At 35.7% G+C, this 15,439-nt stretch overlaps 1 protein-coding gene across 1 annotated transcript in view; it reads left to right on the top strand.

Annotated features, from left to right (window-relative positions):
- HMCN1 (hemicentin 1) overlaps positions 1-15,439 on the top strand; it is a 521,171-nt gene that overhangs the window by 340,146 nt on the left and 165,586 nt on the right. The window contains exons 48-52 of the mRNA XM_030873036.2: positions 139-225; positions 8,464-8,655; positions 12,179-12,352; positions 13,639-13,752; positions 14,595-14,740. Coding sequence (XP_030728896.2) covers positions 139-225; positions 8,464-8,655; positions 12,179-12,352; positions 13,639-13,752; positions 14,595-14,740 — 713 coding nt within the window. The remainder of the gene's footprint in view (positions 1-138; positions 226-8,463; positions 8,656-12,178; positions 12,353-13,638; positions 13,753-14,594; positions 14,741-15,439) is intronic.

The following is a 15,439-nucleotide window of genomic DNA, read 5'->3' as shown; positions in this document are numbered from 1 at the left end:
ATTCTAGTAAACAAATAATAATGAGAATTTGGAGGGATTGTTTTAAAGGGTACAGCCTAATAAAAAATATGAAAATAGATGCCTATAAATAACCATTCTGCTGTTAGAACTTACTTTTTCTGTCTTTTTTTTTTTTAGTACCACCTCACATTGTGGGTGAAAACACATTTGAAGATGTGAAGGTAAAAGAGAAACAGAGTGTTGCATTGACTTGTGAAGTGACAGGTAAGGGTCTCAGCTCTTGCATTTCTGCTCAACTCACTGGTTATTCATTGCCTCCACTTATCTCTTAGTTGAGAAAAATCAAGCATTTGACCTTGAATTCTAGCCCAATATAGATGGAAGAAGTATAGGAGGAAACCTTTCAGATTCTGTGGAGATAAAAAGGAAATTCCTACACTGAAAAAAGGAAGGAAGGAAGGAGAGAGGGAGTAGGGGAGGAAGGAAAGCAAGGAAGAGAGAGAGACAGAAAAAGACACATTAGTCTTTTCTTTCAACTCAATAAATGATTCTTTTTTTTAATCCTATTCCTATTTGTGGGTAAGATTTCCTGTCCCACCTCCTCTTATTTTTTCTTTCCTTCCCTATGTTTGTACCTTCCTTTCCTTTTTATTGTTTTCTTAAATTTTATTTCAAAGAAATAGGAATTTTGGTGAAAGTATAGCATCACTGATAGTGGGAATTACCCAAGATCAACACTGTCACCTTTTGTAAGCATGTTTGCATATTACCAAGGAAATGGAAAAGAGTAAAAATAAAAGTGAAAATTCTAAACCCAATTTCACCGGCTTTACCAGTGAATCATTGTGTTGCATGTAATAAAAATCAACAGATCTCTAAGAGAATGTGTTCAAGACTGTCTTTTTAGTAAAGGCACAGCCTTGCAGTTTTAATGGAACGACTAGAGCAGCCCATACTTTTTATAGAAAGCAAGTGTTTTAAGGAAGATTCAATTAATTTCTTATTTCATTGTCTACATGCCTTGCATGAGCAATACATTTAAGTAAGCAAGGAAATATTTTCATTTTAAGAAAGACAGATATAAAAAGTGTCACATATACTATTACTTAACCTGTTTTCTTTTTTTCTTGCAATGATGTGGTAACAACTATTGCATAGAGAACAGCTGCCTAAATTTTGTAGTATCCCATCTTGAGCCTTCCAGTTTGTTTTTTTTAACATTGACATTTGGTTTTTTAAGATACTTCTTTTTTATTCTTTCTTTCAGTTTCATTGAGATATAATTGACATATAATATTGCATAAGTTTAAGGTGATTATACACACACACACATACACACACACTCACACACACACACAAAATGATCACCACATGTTTAGCTAACATCCATCACTGCACATAGCTACACAACTTTTTTTCTTGTAATTAGAACTTTTAAGATCTACTCTCTTAGCAGCTTTCAGTTATACAGTATGGTATTGTTAACTGTAATCACAATTATCATCTTATAACTGGAACTTTGTGCCTTCCGACCACCGTCACTCATTGCCCCACCTCTAACCTCCTACCTCTATAACCACTAATGGGTTCTCAGTTTCTATGAGTTTGGTTTTATTAGATTTCACATATAAGTGAGAACATACAGTATGTCTTTCTCTGTCTGACTTATTTCCCTTAGTATAATGTCCTCGAGGTTTATCTGTGTTGTCAAAAATGATAGGATTTCCTTCTTTTTTCATGGCTGGATAATATTAAATTATATATATATAGTAAATAATATTAGTATTATATATTGTATAGTAATATTTAGTATTTAACAATAATATTAAATTATATGTATAATTTTATATATGTCACATTTTCTTTATCCAGTTATCTATCTATGGACACATAGGCTGTTTCCATGTCTTGGCTATTGTGAATAATGCTGCAGTGAACGTGGGAGTGCAGATGTCTCTTTGAGATAGTGATTTCGTTTTCTTCGGATATATGCCTAGAAGTAGAATTGCTACACATATGATAGTTCTATTTTTAGTTTTTTGAGCAACCTTGATACTGTTTTCCACAGGGGCTATACCAATTTACATTCCCTCCAAAGGTTCACAGGGGTTCCCTTTTTTCCACATCCTCATCAACACTTGTCATTTCCTGTATTTTTGATAATAGCTGTTCTAACAGGTGTAAGGTGATATCTCATTGTGGTTTTGATTTGCATTTCCTGGATGATTAGTGGTGCTGAACAGCTTGTCTTGTACCTGTCAGCCATTTGAATATCTTCTTTGGAAAAATGTCTATTCAGGTCCTTTGCCATTTTTTTAATTGAGTCCTGTGTGTGTGTGTGTGTGTGTGTGTTTGCTATTGAGTTATATGCATTCCTTACATATTTTGGATATTAACCCCCTTATCAGATAGTGCTTTGAAAATATTTTTTCCCACTTTGTAGGTTGCCATTTAATTTTGTTGATGTCTTCTTTTGCTGTATAGAGCTTTTTAGTTGATGTAGGCCCATTTGTTTTTGCTTTTGTTGCATATGCTTTTGGTATCATATCACAGAAATCATTGCCAAGACCAATGTCAAGGAGCTGTGTACCTATGTTTTCTTTTTTAATTTCAGCTGCTTTTTAAAAAATTTTTATTATTTTATTTATTTTTTAATGTTTATTTATTTTTAATTTGTTTTTATTTTTTAATTTTATTTTTGGTTGCATTGGGTCTTCATTTGTGTGCAGGCTTTCTCTAGTTGTGTCGAGTGGGAGCTTCTCCTTGTTGCAGAGCACAGGCTCTAGGTGCTCAGGCTTCAGTAGTTGTGGCATGCAGGCTCAGTAGTTGTGGTTCATGGGCTCTAGAACGCTGGCTCAGTAGTTGTGGCTCATGAGCTTAGCAGCTCTGCAGCATGTAGGATCTTCCCGGACCAGGGATCGAACCCATGTCCCCTGCATTGGCAGGCGGATTCTTAACCACTGCGTCACCAGGGAAGTCCCTGTCCCTCTGTTTTCTTTCAGGAGTTTTATGGTTTCAGGTCTTACATTTAAGCCTTTGATACATTTCAAGTTAATTTTTATGAGTGGTGTAAGACGCGGGTCTAGTTTCCTTCTTTTGCATGTGAATATCCAGTTTTCCCACTGCCATTTACTGAAGAGACTCTTTTTCCAATGAGTATTCTTGACCCTCTTTACTAATATTAGTTGATCGTATATGCACGGCTTTATTTCTGTGCTTATGATTCTGTTCCATTGGTATATGTGTCTATTTTATGGCAGTACCTTACTGTTTTGATTACTGTAGCTTTGTAATGTAGTTTGAAGTCAGGACGTATGATGCCCCCAGCTCTTCTTTCTCAGGATTGACTTGGCTATTCAGTGTCTTTTGTGATTCCACACAAATTTTAAGATTTTTTTTTCCATTTCTGTAAAAAATGCCATTGGAATCTTCATAGAGATTGCACTGAACCTATAAATAGCTTTGGGTAATATGGACATTTTAACAATATTAATTCTTTCAGTCCATGAACACAAGATGTCTTTCTGTTTATTTGTGTCTTCTTTTATTTATTTCATCAATGTTTTATAGTTTTCAATGTAGAGATCTTTCACCTCCTTTGTTAGATTTATTCCTAAGTTTTTGTTTTTGTTTTTGATGCTATCGTAAATGAGATGTTTCTTTAATTTCTTTTTCAGATCATTTGTTGTTAGTGTATAAAAATGTAGTGATTTTTTTAATGTTGATTTTGTATCTGAAACTTTATTGAATTTGTTGATTAAAGCAAACAGTTTTTGGGTGGAGTCTTTAGGACTTTATATAAATAATCATGTCATCTACAAATAGAACTTTACTTCTTCCTTTCCAATTCTGATGCCTTTTATTTCTTTTTCTTGCCTGATTGGCTAGGACTTCCAATAAAGTGTTGAATAGGAATGATGAGAGTGGGCACCCTCATCTTGTTCTTGATCTTAAAAAACTTTCAGTACTCAGTATGATGTTAGCTGCAGATTTGTCATATGGCCTTTATTATGTTGAGGAATGTTCCTTCTATATACAATTTGTTGAGATTTTTTATCATAAATAGATGTTGAATTTGGTCAGGTGCTTCTCTGCATCTATTGAGATGAGCATATGATTTTTATCTTTCATTCTATTGATACAATGTATTATATTGATTTGTGTATCTTGAACCATCTTGCATCCCAGAGATGAATACCATTTGATCATGGTGTATGATCCTTTTAATTTGATGCTGAATTCAGTTTTCTAGTATTTTCTGAGAATTTTGTATTTATATTCATCAGGGATGTTGGCCTGTAGTTTTCTTTTCTTGTGGTGTCCTTACCTAACTTGGGTGTCAGGGTAATGCTGGCCTTGTAAAATGAGTTTGGGAATGTTCCCTCATCAGTTTTTTGAAAGAGTTTGAGAAGACTTGATATTAATTCTTTTTTAAACATTTGGTAAAATTTATCACTGAAACCATCTGGTCCTAGATTTTCCTTGTTGGGAGGTTTTGACTTCTGGTTTAATCTACTTACTAGTAATTGGTCTGTTCAGATTTTCTTTTTCTTCATGATGTAGTCTTGACAGGTTGTATATTTCTAGGAATTTACCCATTTCTCCTAGGCTGTAGTTGTTGAGCGTAGTCTCTTATGATTCTTTGTATTTCTGTGGTATCAGTTGTAATGTCTCCTCTTTCATTTATAATCTTATTTATTTGGGTTCTCTCTTTTTTTTTTCCTTAGTCTAATGTTTTGTCAATTTTATCTTTTCAAAGAACCAATACTTAGTTTTATTAATCTTTTCTATTGTTTCCTTGTACTCTATTTCATTTATTTCTGCTCTAATTTTTATTATTCTCTTCCTTCTGCTAATTTTGGGCTTAGTCTGTTTTTTTCCTAGTTCCTTGAGGTGTACTGTTAGATTTTTTTTTAGAGATCTTATTTCTTCTGTGATGTATGCATTTATCAGTATAAATGTTCCTCTTAAAACTGCCTATGCTCTATCCCTTAAGTTTTGGTGTGTTGTGTTTCCATTTTCATTTGTCTCAAGAAATTTTTTTTTCCCTTTTGATATCTTCTTTGATACATTGGTTGTTCAACAGTATGTTGTTTAATTTCCATTCATTTGTGTATTTTCCAGCTTTCTTCCTGTTACTGATTTCTCATTTCATATCATTGTGGTCATAAAAGACATTTGGTATGATTTCAATCACTTTAGATTTACTGAGATTTGTTTTGTGGTCTAACATATGAGCTATGCTAGAAAATGTTCTATGTGTGCTTGAAAAGAATGTGTATTCTACTTTTGTTGTACAGAATGCTCTGTATGTGTCTGTTAGGTATATTGGGTCTATGGTAATTTTCAAATCTCTGATTTGTTATTGATTCTCTGACTGGATGATCTATCCATTGTTGAGAGTGGGGTATTAAAGTCCCCAACTATTTTTTTTTTTTTTTGTGGTATGCGGGCCTCTTACTGTTGTGGCCTCTCCTGTTGCAGAGCACAGGCTCGGGACACGCAGGCTTAGCGGCCATGGCTCATGGGCCCAGCCGCTCCACGGCATGTGGGATCTTCCTGGACCAGGGCACGAACCCGTGTCCCCTGCATTGGCAGGTGGACTCTCAACCACTGCGCCATTAGGGAAGCCCCCCCCCCGCAACTATTATTTTATTGCTGCTTATTTCTCCTTTTATCTCTGTTAGTATTTGCTTTATATATTTAGGTGCTCCAATATTGGGTGCATAAATATTTACAGTTATTATGTCTTTCTGATGGACTGACCCCTTTTTCATTGTCTCTTGCCTCTTTTGACCAATTTTAGCTTAAGGTCTAGGCTGATATAAGTATAGCTGCCCCAGCTTTCTTTTGGTTACCATGTTCTTGACATATCTTTTTATATCCTTCTACTCTCAGTTCACATGTACCTCTAAAGCTAAAGTGAGTCTCTTGTAGGCAACATACTGTTGGATCTTGATTTTTTTTCTTCATTTAGCTATTCTATGTCTTTTGATTGGAGAATTTAATCCATTACATCTAAAGTAATTATTGATAGGTAAGGACTTACTATCTCCATTTTACTGGGGTTTTTTTAATTGTTTTGTAGATCCTTTCTTCCTTGCTTCTTATCCTTCTCTTCTTTTGTCATTTGATGACTTTCTTAGCAATATGCTTTGAGTGCTTTATCATAACTTTTTGTGTAGCTATTAAAGATTCTTTTCCTTTGTGGTTAACAGAGGCTTACATAAGATATATGTAGAACATCCTATTTTAAACTAATAATAACTTAACTTTGATAGCATACATAAACTTCACTTTTACTTCTCTTCCTCTCACATCTTAGGTTATTAATGTTACAATTTACATGTTTTTTATTTTGTGTATCTAATAACAAATTATAGATACAGCTATTTTTTAAATGTTTGTTTTTTAAATTTTAAAAGTGAGTTACGTATCACCATTACAGTATTAGAGAATATGACTTTGACTACATGACTATGACTATTTACCATTACCAGTGAGTTTTGCACATACATTTATGTGGTTTTACGATGATAATTAGCATCCTTTTATTTCTACTTGAGAATGCCATTTTGAATTTCTTGTAAAACAGGTCTGGTGTGTTTTTTCGTTTTTGTTTGTTTCCCTCAGCTATTACTTGGCTGGGAAAATCTTTATCTGTCATTTCATATTTTGGCAGCTATAGTATTCTTGGTGGACAGGCTTTTTTTTCAATATTTAGAACGTTTTATGCCATTCTCTCCTAGCCTTCTAAGTTTCTTATGAGAAATCTGCCTATACTTTTATGGGGGGTTCCCTTGTATGTGATGTGTTGCTTTCTTCTTACTACATTCAAAATTTAGTTATAATGTGTTTCAGTGTAGCCCTTTTTTAGTTCAATCTATTTGGGATCTTTTGTGCCTCATGAGTCTGGATGTCCGTTTGGGGAGTTTTCAGACATTATCACTTTAAATATACTTTCTGTTCCTTTCTCATTCTCCTCTCCTGGGATTTCCATAATGTGTATATTGTTTTTGTAATGGTATCTCATAACTCCTGTAGGCTTTCTTCACTTTTCATTCTTTTTTCATTTTGATCCTCTGACTGGATAATTTCAAATGAACTATATTCTAGTTTACTGATTCTTTTGCTTGGTCAGCTCTGAAGTTGAAGCTCTCTTTTGAATTCTTTAGTTCAGTCATTCTATTCTTTAGCTCTAGTATTCATTTGTTTGATTGTGGTTTTTTTATGATTTCTATTTCTTTGTTGAACTTCTCATTTTGTTCATGCATTGTTTTCTTCATTTTGTTTACTAAACTTGATTAAGAGTATTATTCTGATTTCACAGTTCATAGATCTCCATTTTTTAGGGTCAGTTATTGAGTTATTGGAGCTTTATTAGTTTCCTGTGAGGTATCATGTTTACCTGATTCCTTGTATTGGTATCTGCACACTTGAGTAAAGGGTCTCTGATTCCAGACTTTACAGGTTTGCTTCAGCAGAGATTGTCCTTCACCGTTCAGCTCAACTTCGGATTCTGGATGGGTCAGCTGGTAGCATCCTTGGGCAGGTGGGGTTTTCTCTCAGGGTCTCTATTTGGGTGAGGCCACTGCCTCTTCCTTAGATGTGAGGTCGGGACGGGGGGTGCCATTGGCTGGGAACAGTTGGTTAGGACTAATGATTTGGTTTCCTGCCCAAGTGCAACTGTAGAATAGGCCTGAGTTACCTGGATTCTCTGGTCATACTTCCTAGTTGGATAGGACTGTGTGCTATACTCAGCAGTTGAGTAGGCCTGTGAATTTGCTTTCCTGCCCAGGCAGGGCCATAGAACAAGCTCCATGGCCGATACAGTTGTGCCTTAATATGATATCATCCTAATCTTCTTTCCTAACAGAATGTGTTTTTATAGTTTTAAATTTTCAAAAACAAAATGTTTGAGCAATTTAAAACTTAATATTTAACAAAAGTCCCATGAAAAATATGAAATATCTTTTTTCTCTAGGCTATAAATATTAAAGGAATAATTAATAGATATTTCTATCTTTCTACCTATCTATATATCTATGCTAGAATCCTGGCATACATATCTGCTTGTTGAATTGTTTAAGTTTTTTTTTCCTTTTTATACAGCTTTCCCTCAAAAATAAAAATCTTCTTTAAAAATTTAATATGAATGCAAAGGTATTCATGAGTAATAATTTTAGTAAACATGTATACTCCATTATTTTTTAAGTGTATTTTACTATGAAAATATTTAATTGTAATAGCCTAAGGTATGGTATAAATTTAGTTAAACACAGAGACTAACATAACTCTTTCACTTATAGATTTTTAAAATCATAGCATGATTATTATTATAAATTCAGTTATGTTTGCAAATTTATTTTAAAATGCATGGCTACTGCATTGTTTCAGAAGTGGAATATTTTAAAAGGGAAATGAATAAAAATGCATCCTTTTAGTTACCAACTGTAGACATGTGATTATTAGCCAACTCTCAGAAATGACTTTTTGTTGTAGGGAATCCAGTGCCAGAAATTACATGGCAGAAAGATGGGCAGTTCCTCAAAGAAGATGACACCCATCATCTTATGTCTGGTGGCCGTTTTCTTCAGATTACCAATGCCCAAGTGTCACACACTGGAAGATATACATGTTTGGCTTCTAATACAGCTGGTGACAAGAGCAGAAGTTTCAGTCTTAATGTGTTGGGTAGGTATAAGCATTGCTGCAAATCTTGAAGAATCAGCCATGGCAATAGGCCAAATTCTCTTCTTTTTCTGTTTACTTAATATTTCTACCATAGAATTTCATTATTTCAGAAGGACCAGTGCTTGTGTACATTTGCTGGTTTTCTTTTATTAATTCATACATTCATTCATTGCATTTGGCATACCTACTATATTCCAGGTACTGTGTTTTGTGTGAAGTGCAACTATGAACAAGATAGATATTAAATAAGCAGTAGTAAAGGAAAAATAAATACTGGTCAAAAAGAAGCAGGTCAACAGTGAAAGAGGATCACCGTGAGATGTTTTATCATTTCTTTGTGGGACTCTGCCATTATTGGTAATTGCCCATACTGAAATCTCTGTTGGTAACTATGATGAAGGAGAGGAGATGCAGACAAGCTCACCAAAACTGTATGCTTGCTCATGAGCGATAGTGAATTAACACAGTCCCTTGGGAGGTTGAAGGGGTCAAACAAAACAAAACATCATTAAAATGATTTTATTTTAGAAGTGTGCTTTCCTCTGTCTTAAAACACATTTCCCCTCCTTCCCGTTGCCAACTTATGTAGCAGTATTGTGAGCAGAACATCTGCTCCTGCTGGGGTGAGCAACTACCGTAGATTTTCTTTTTCTTAACATAATGTGCTGCTCATCTGTCTTTATGTGCGTTTATCTGTGTCATTTGCTAACTCACTGATCCCTAAAAAATCTTAAAGGAAGAAAGTTGACAGGTATTGCTGTGCAGTAAATTACCTGGACGTTGCAAATTTAGGTATTTTGCCATTTAATTAATAGTTATTTATCCCAGATAAATCCCCTCCCCTTGAAATTAATATATAATGTGTAAATTCTATATTGTCAGTGATAAGCTGTGAAAATTCCTAGATTAAAATGTAGACTGCAACTACAAGTGTAGGTTTTAAATCTCACGTGGTTTCCTTCTGATTTAATACAGATTAGCTTGTACATTTGAATATCAAGCCCTTTGAGAGCAATAAAAACTACACCATGAAAAAATATGGAGTAGGAATGATGAAATAACTACACATTCAGTTTCTGCAGCATTAAAGTTATACTTATGTCTTGGAAATGATATTAAAATAGATTCCTAATTTCTGCTCACGTTAGAAATTTAAAATGCACCACCTAAATGTATTGTATTTGATTACTAATATCAAAACACATTTCATTCTACTTAAATAAACTGACCTATAATGCGATGCAAATTTTTGCAATTTTTTATTTGTTTGTATGTTTTGATAGTTATTGGCTAGACTGGGGGAATATGTAGTCCCATACGTAGAAACTCCCATAGAGGACACAGTCCTCAGGCAGCTTACAGTCTAATTGAGTAGAAGAGATATATAGGCCAGAAATGTTAAGTCAGAATACTGGATAATGTATTAATAAGTGTCAAATAAATCGTATATATAAGTAATAACTACATAAAACTATAAACTCCCTAGGACAGAACCCTTTTTATCTTGAAAAGGATATAGCCCCAGCACCTAACATAGCAGTGAATAACAGATGCGTGGATAAGTAAGAATGAGAGTTCATGAGCCAGTTGTCTCCTAACACACCCGTCTTCCCTGCATGCCCATCAGCGAATGAAAGGCAAATGCCCTGCCCTGGATTTCTTCTCCTCTCCTGTAGCCCATTGCGTCTCTTAGAGCTCTATGTTCCTCATGCCTCCTTCCTCCTACCACTGACTCACCTCCCAGTACTGGCTCATGTCCACATCCTATCCCTGTCCTCTGGAAACCTGATTTAAAACTCTTTCTGGCTCCTTTCAGTAACTGAAATCTGACTTCCCAAGAGACATTAGCTCCCTGGGGACTCTCTCCAGTGGAGATCACTTATTCTTTACCCCAGGCATCTCAAGTCATGCTCTCTGACTATATTCCTTCCTCTGCCTCCTACCCGCTTCCTAGTTACTTATTTCTTATCATTTTCCCTCATTCATTGAAGATGAGGGATCTGAATTCAAGTCTTCTTTTCACCAACTTCATATAAAGTTGAGGCTGTTCAGGTGTGTGCACTGGCAATTTCCAGTCTACCAGCCATAATTCAGTGTCTTTACCCTTTCTTTTCCCAGAGGGTGTTATCCTTTTTGTTCACAGTTACTGCTTCTGCTTATGCCCTTGATCCTATATCTTCCCCCCTTCTTTGGTCTGCCAGTCATGCCCACCATCTGCCTTACCTTCAGCTTTACCTTCTGCTGTCTCCATCACTTCATATAGTCACTACTCCCTGTCTATACTTCTTGTCCCACTACATATGGGCTTCTGCCCACACCATTCTTGACACTGCTGTGGTGAAGACTACCCTGTTGTTAGATGCAACGAACATTGTTCAGTCCTTATCTTAACGTTTGGATATTATGTATCACTTTCTCCTGGACACTGCTCTTCCCCAGTTATCCTTGCACCCCTTTGGTTGCTCCCTTTCTCCCTCCTTTATGGACTCATACTTAATCTGTCTCTTAAACATTAGGTCCCCTCATGTTTTGTCCTTACTTCAGCGTTCATTTTACTCTAGATATTCTCATCAAGTAACAAAAACTTATTTCCCAGAGGTTTAATGATCATCTCTTAGCAACTGGAGACTTTTTAAAATCCATACCTGCAACCCTGATCCTTCTCCCAAGGTTCAGATTTCTATATACAGTTGCTTGTTGGACATTTCTACCTGGAATTCTCACAGGCACTTAAAATTCAAGATATTCAGACTGAACAAATCATCTTCCCCTCCTAAGTGAGCAAATCTTTCCATATTTTCTATTTATTTTGCTTCGTTGAAGTTTACCTAGGTTCGTTCCCAAGCAATAAAATTGGAAGTTATATTTGACGTTGGTTTCTTTACCCCTTAAATTCTATCATCAAATCCTGCCAATTGATGTCCTGAATTTTTCTTTAGTTGCTCCCCCCTCTTTATGCCTTTCTTCACTGCTCTAGTTCAGGCCCTCACTATCTTTTATGGAACAGATGTACTTGTCTGTCTTTCCCCTGCTTCCAGCATTGACCCCCTTGAATCCATCCTCTATATATTTCCTGCTTGCCCCTCATTGTTTACACTACTCTGCTCCCAATATGCTCCCTCCTCCTAGTAGTCTCCCTTCTTTCACCTTCTGACCACCACCAGTCCTTTGAGGCTCAGTTTGAAATCTGCTCCATTAGGAGATCTCCCCTGATGAGAGTCCACACACCACCCCACACCTCAGATTGGATTGGATGCCATGCCCCCATATATCCTGCACCAAAATTCCCAGTATTGCCCATACTACATTGTGTTATGATTCCTTTTTATGTGTCATCTCCTCCATTACTCTGTGAGCTTTTTGAGGTTCTCACTGCTTTTGTGTAGAATGAGGACACTAATCAATTGTTTCTGTAATTGTTAGGGAATGGAATTACACAAATAAGTACTATGGAAACTTAGAAATGTACAAATAAAGAAATTTCTGAATATATTTCTTTGATCAAGTTTTAAATCTTTTTCAGTATCTCCTACAATTGCTGGTGTTGATAGCGATGGCATCCCTGAAGATGTCACTGTTATCCTTAACAGCCCCACATCTTTGGTCTGTGAAGCTTATTCATATCCCCCAGCCACCATCACCTGGTTTAAGAATGGAACTCCTTTAGAATCCAACCGAAATATCCGTATTCTTCCAGGTAATTAGCTCACTTCAGATGCCCAAGTTGCATTTGTGCCATTTACTTTTACAGAAGAACAGAATCATTGACTATTTTTATAAAAATACTTAATGTTGTTGCTGGTATTGTACTATTGCTATCTTATTTTTTAGTATTTTGTATGTATGTTGTAATCTAAGTTATCTAAAATTACTTTTTGAAAGACCAGTAAAGTAAATAAAAGGCAAGTAAATAAATACTACAGTGTAATTAATTGCTCAAATATAACGTAGAATGCCAAAAAGAGTAGAAATTCACTTTTTGTTGAATTGACCCTTGAAGGTTAGTATTTAGATTGACAGAGTTTATTTATTCCTCTTTAATACCTGACAATATGTATGAAAACAGAAAGAATTTAAAAGTATGATCACTGGCTGTAAGAAATGTATAGAGATAATACATGTGAAAGTTAATTAACAACAGGAATCCATGAATAATCATGGGTTCTGAATAGTCATAGGTTATGATAAATGGGATAGTGACAAGTTTTATAAGAATTCAACAGAAGGAATGGCCACCGTGGGCTGAAGCAGTCAGGAAATGCTTTGTCATAGACAGAACTTGAACCAAACCTTAAAGAAAGTTATAGAATTTTGTTAGTTGGAAATAAGTTAGGAGAGATCTCAGATCCTTCAGGATGCCTAGTGTGGGAAAGTACGAAGGAGAATGGCATATCTATGTGCAAGTAATAATAAACAGACTCCTCACCTCCTTCTTGAGTGGAGACATTGTGTATACGTGTGGGTATGGCAGGGAAGGGGGCAGGTAGGAGATAAGATCAGGAAGGAATATTGGAGTCATGTTTTAAATACCTGGATTTGAGAGTTTTGACTTTATACTTGAGTCAGTTGAGAACCACTGAAGATTTTTAGGAAGAAAGATACCATAATAAAAATGGTGTTTTAGCAAGATCAATCTCTACTGATACGCCAGGTAGATGAGAGGAAGAAGATGACAAAGGCAGAAGACCTATTTGTGAAGAGAGTAAAGTAAGAACCTTAATTACAGTATGTGCAGAGAGGTAGGGGAGGGTCAGAGTGAGCACGAGAGTCATTACCACGGAGGACCATCGTGGACTTAGTGAATGTCTCCATCCAGCAAGTAATGCCCATCTGTATTGTAGTTTGCCTGTGTCAAATGTCTCTTACAGAATTATCATAGAGAAGAAGAAATGTGTTAATAGTAAGAACTAAAACCTGGTGGTTTGTGCAAACCCTGCTGCCACTGTGACTTCAGAGATTCTTTGGTGTTCCACTGCTTTTCAGGAGGTAGGACTCTGCAGATCCTAAATGCACAGGAGGACAGTGCTGGGAGATACTCTTGTGTAGCCACTAATGAGGCCGGAGAGATGATAAAGTACTATGAAGTGAAGGTCTACAGTAAGTCCCGAAAGAACACTATGTTCCTAGTTTTCTCCAGGTTTTCTAACTTTTTTAATTCTATTTTTCATTATGGGTTCATAATTATTTATATTCATCATTAAAGTTTATCGTTTACCCAGCTTGCTTCATTAAGATGGAAATTGAATTAAGCAGTGTGCCCATGACTTCAGTTGCTTACAGATGTGAAAGCCCACTGAAAACTGCTCTCTTCAGCTTTTTGGAGAACTTGTCAGTGGCGCTTCCTTAAGTTTCTCTCTTTTTGTCTCAGGAATTACCCTCTTCTGAATTCTGCTGCATATAAGTACCTGCATGCACAAAACTCTTCCTTAAATATATATGCTGTATTCAACAGCCTACGATGAGTTTGTCATTGACTTTGGGCTAATCCACTGTACATTGACCTATTAAAAAAAAATTATGCTACCACTGATAGGCAATAAATTTTCAGAATTTTATTTTTAAAAAGGAAGAGCATCTTTTTTATTATCTTTTGTTCTTTGAATCATTCCCCTTAGTGACTAATAAAATGCATTCTATGGGTCATACTCAGACTGTGTCTGGGGACCCGGAACAACCTAAACTAACTGTTCTGTGAAGGACATTGGCAGTATTACAAATGGCAGTATTACAATGATGAGGAGAGAAAGGTAGTTTTCTTCACATTCTGTATATGAACACTGCCATTTCATAAGATGCTAACTTGGGTCCTTGATGAAAGGAGAGCATAGAAGATGCCTAAGTTATTTCCTTGTTTTCTTATTAAGTGATCCTCACTGTGTTCCATGTCATTCCATTTAAAAGAACTAATGTTTAATACTTTAATATTCGTGTTTATGCAGTTCCACCCATAATCAGTAAAAGAGACCTCCTGGGGCCAGGTGTTTCCCCCAAAGAAGTGAAGATCAAAGTAAACAACACCCTGACCTTGGAATGTGAAGCCTATGCAATTCCTTCTGCCTCTCTCAGCTGGTACAAGGATGGACAGGCCAGTCAAGTTTTTTCATTTGCTGATGTTTTTTTATAGACTAAAATGGCCAGTTAAATTAAAAAACAAAACACCCAGACACAGGTAACTCAGAGAATCAATGTGACCTTAAAATTAGCACAATCCCATGCTCCTAGAGTATAAAACTGCAAAAAAATTGAACCGTGTTCAACAATTTTAGTATTATTTCATCACTCTAAAGTTTGAAGGACTGTTTTAATACACGTTAGCAATTGTCTTGGAAAATCCAGCCACCTTCCCACTGGGGAATGGTTTTTGTGCTCTGTGGTTTTTCAGAGTAAGTAAACTTTGTGGAGAAGAAACACAAAGACAGTAGCCAGATTAGAATGATAGGTATAACACAGGTGCTCAGTTTATTCAGAACTTTGTCTAAACACCTTTAACTCTTTTACAAAGGGTAACATTTTTAATGTTCCAAGATGGAAAAAATAAGCTCAATGTGATGATTAAGTGCTCAATACAATTAATTGGGGGCAATGAAGAACTTTCAATAAAAGACACATCCTTCAGTTACATAATCTGGCTTTCAGACCACACGCCCTTATTTCTCATTCAACTTATCTTCTAACATGCATGTTTTAAAAACATATGTGCTGGTGTTTTAAGACCAAAATAGATTTTTTTTAGCTGCTGTTAACACTCTGCTTAATACAGATGTCACATAGCTAAGCTGATGTT

Source organism: Globicephala melas, chromosome 1 (genome assembly GCF_963455315.2).
Source record: "Globicephala melas chromosome 1, mGloMel1.2, whole genome shotgun sequence".
NCBI classification, from domain to species: Eukaryota; Metazoa; Chordata; class Mammalia; order Artiodactyla; family Delphinidae; genus Globicephala; species Globicephala melas.
The sequence above is the reverse complement of the archived record's forward strand: the minus strand, read 5'-3'. Positions and strand labels throughout refer to the sequence as shown.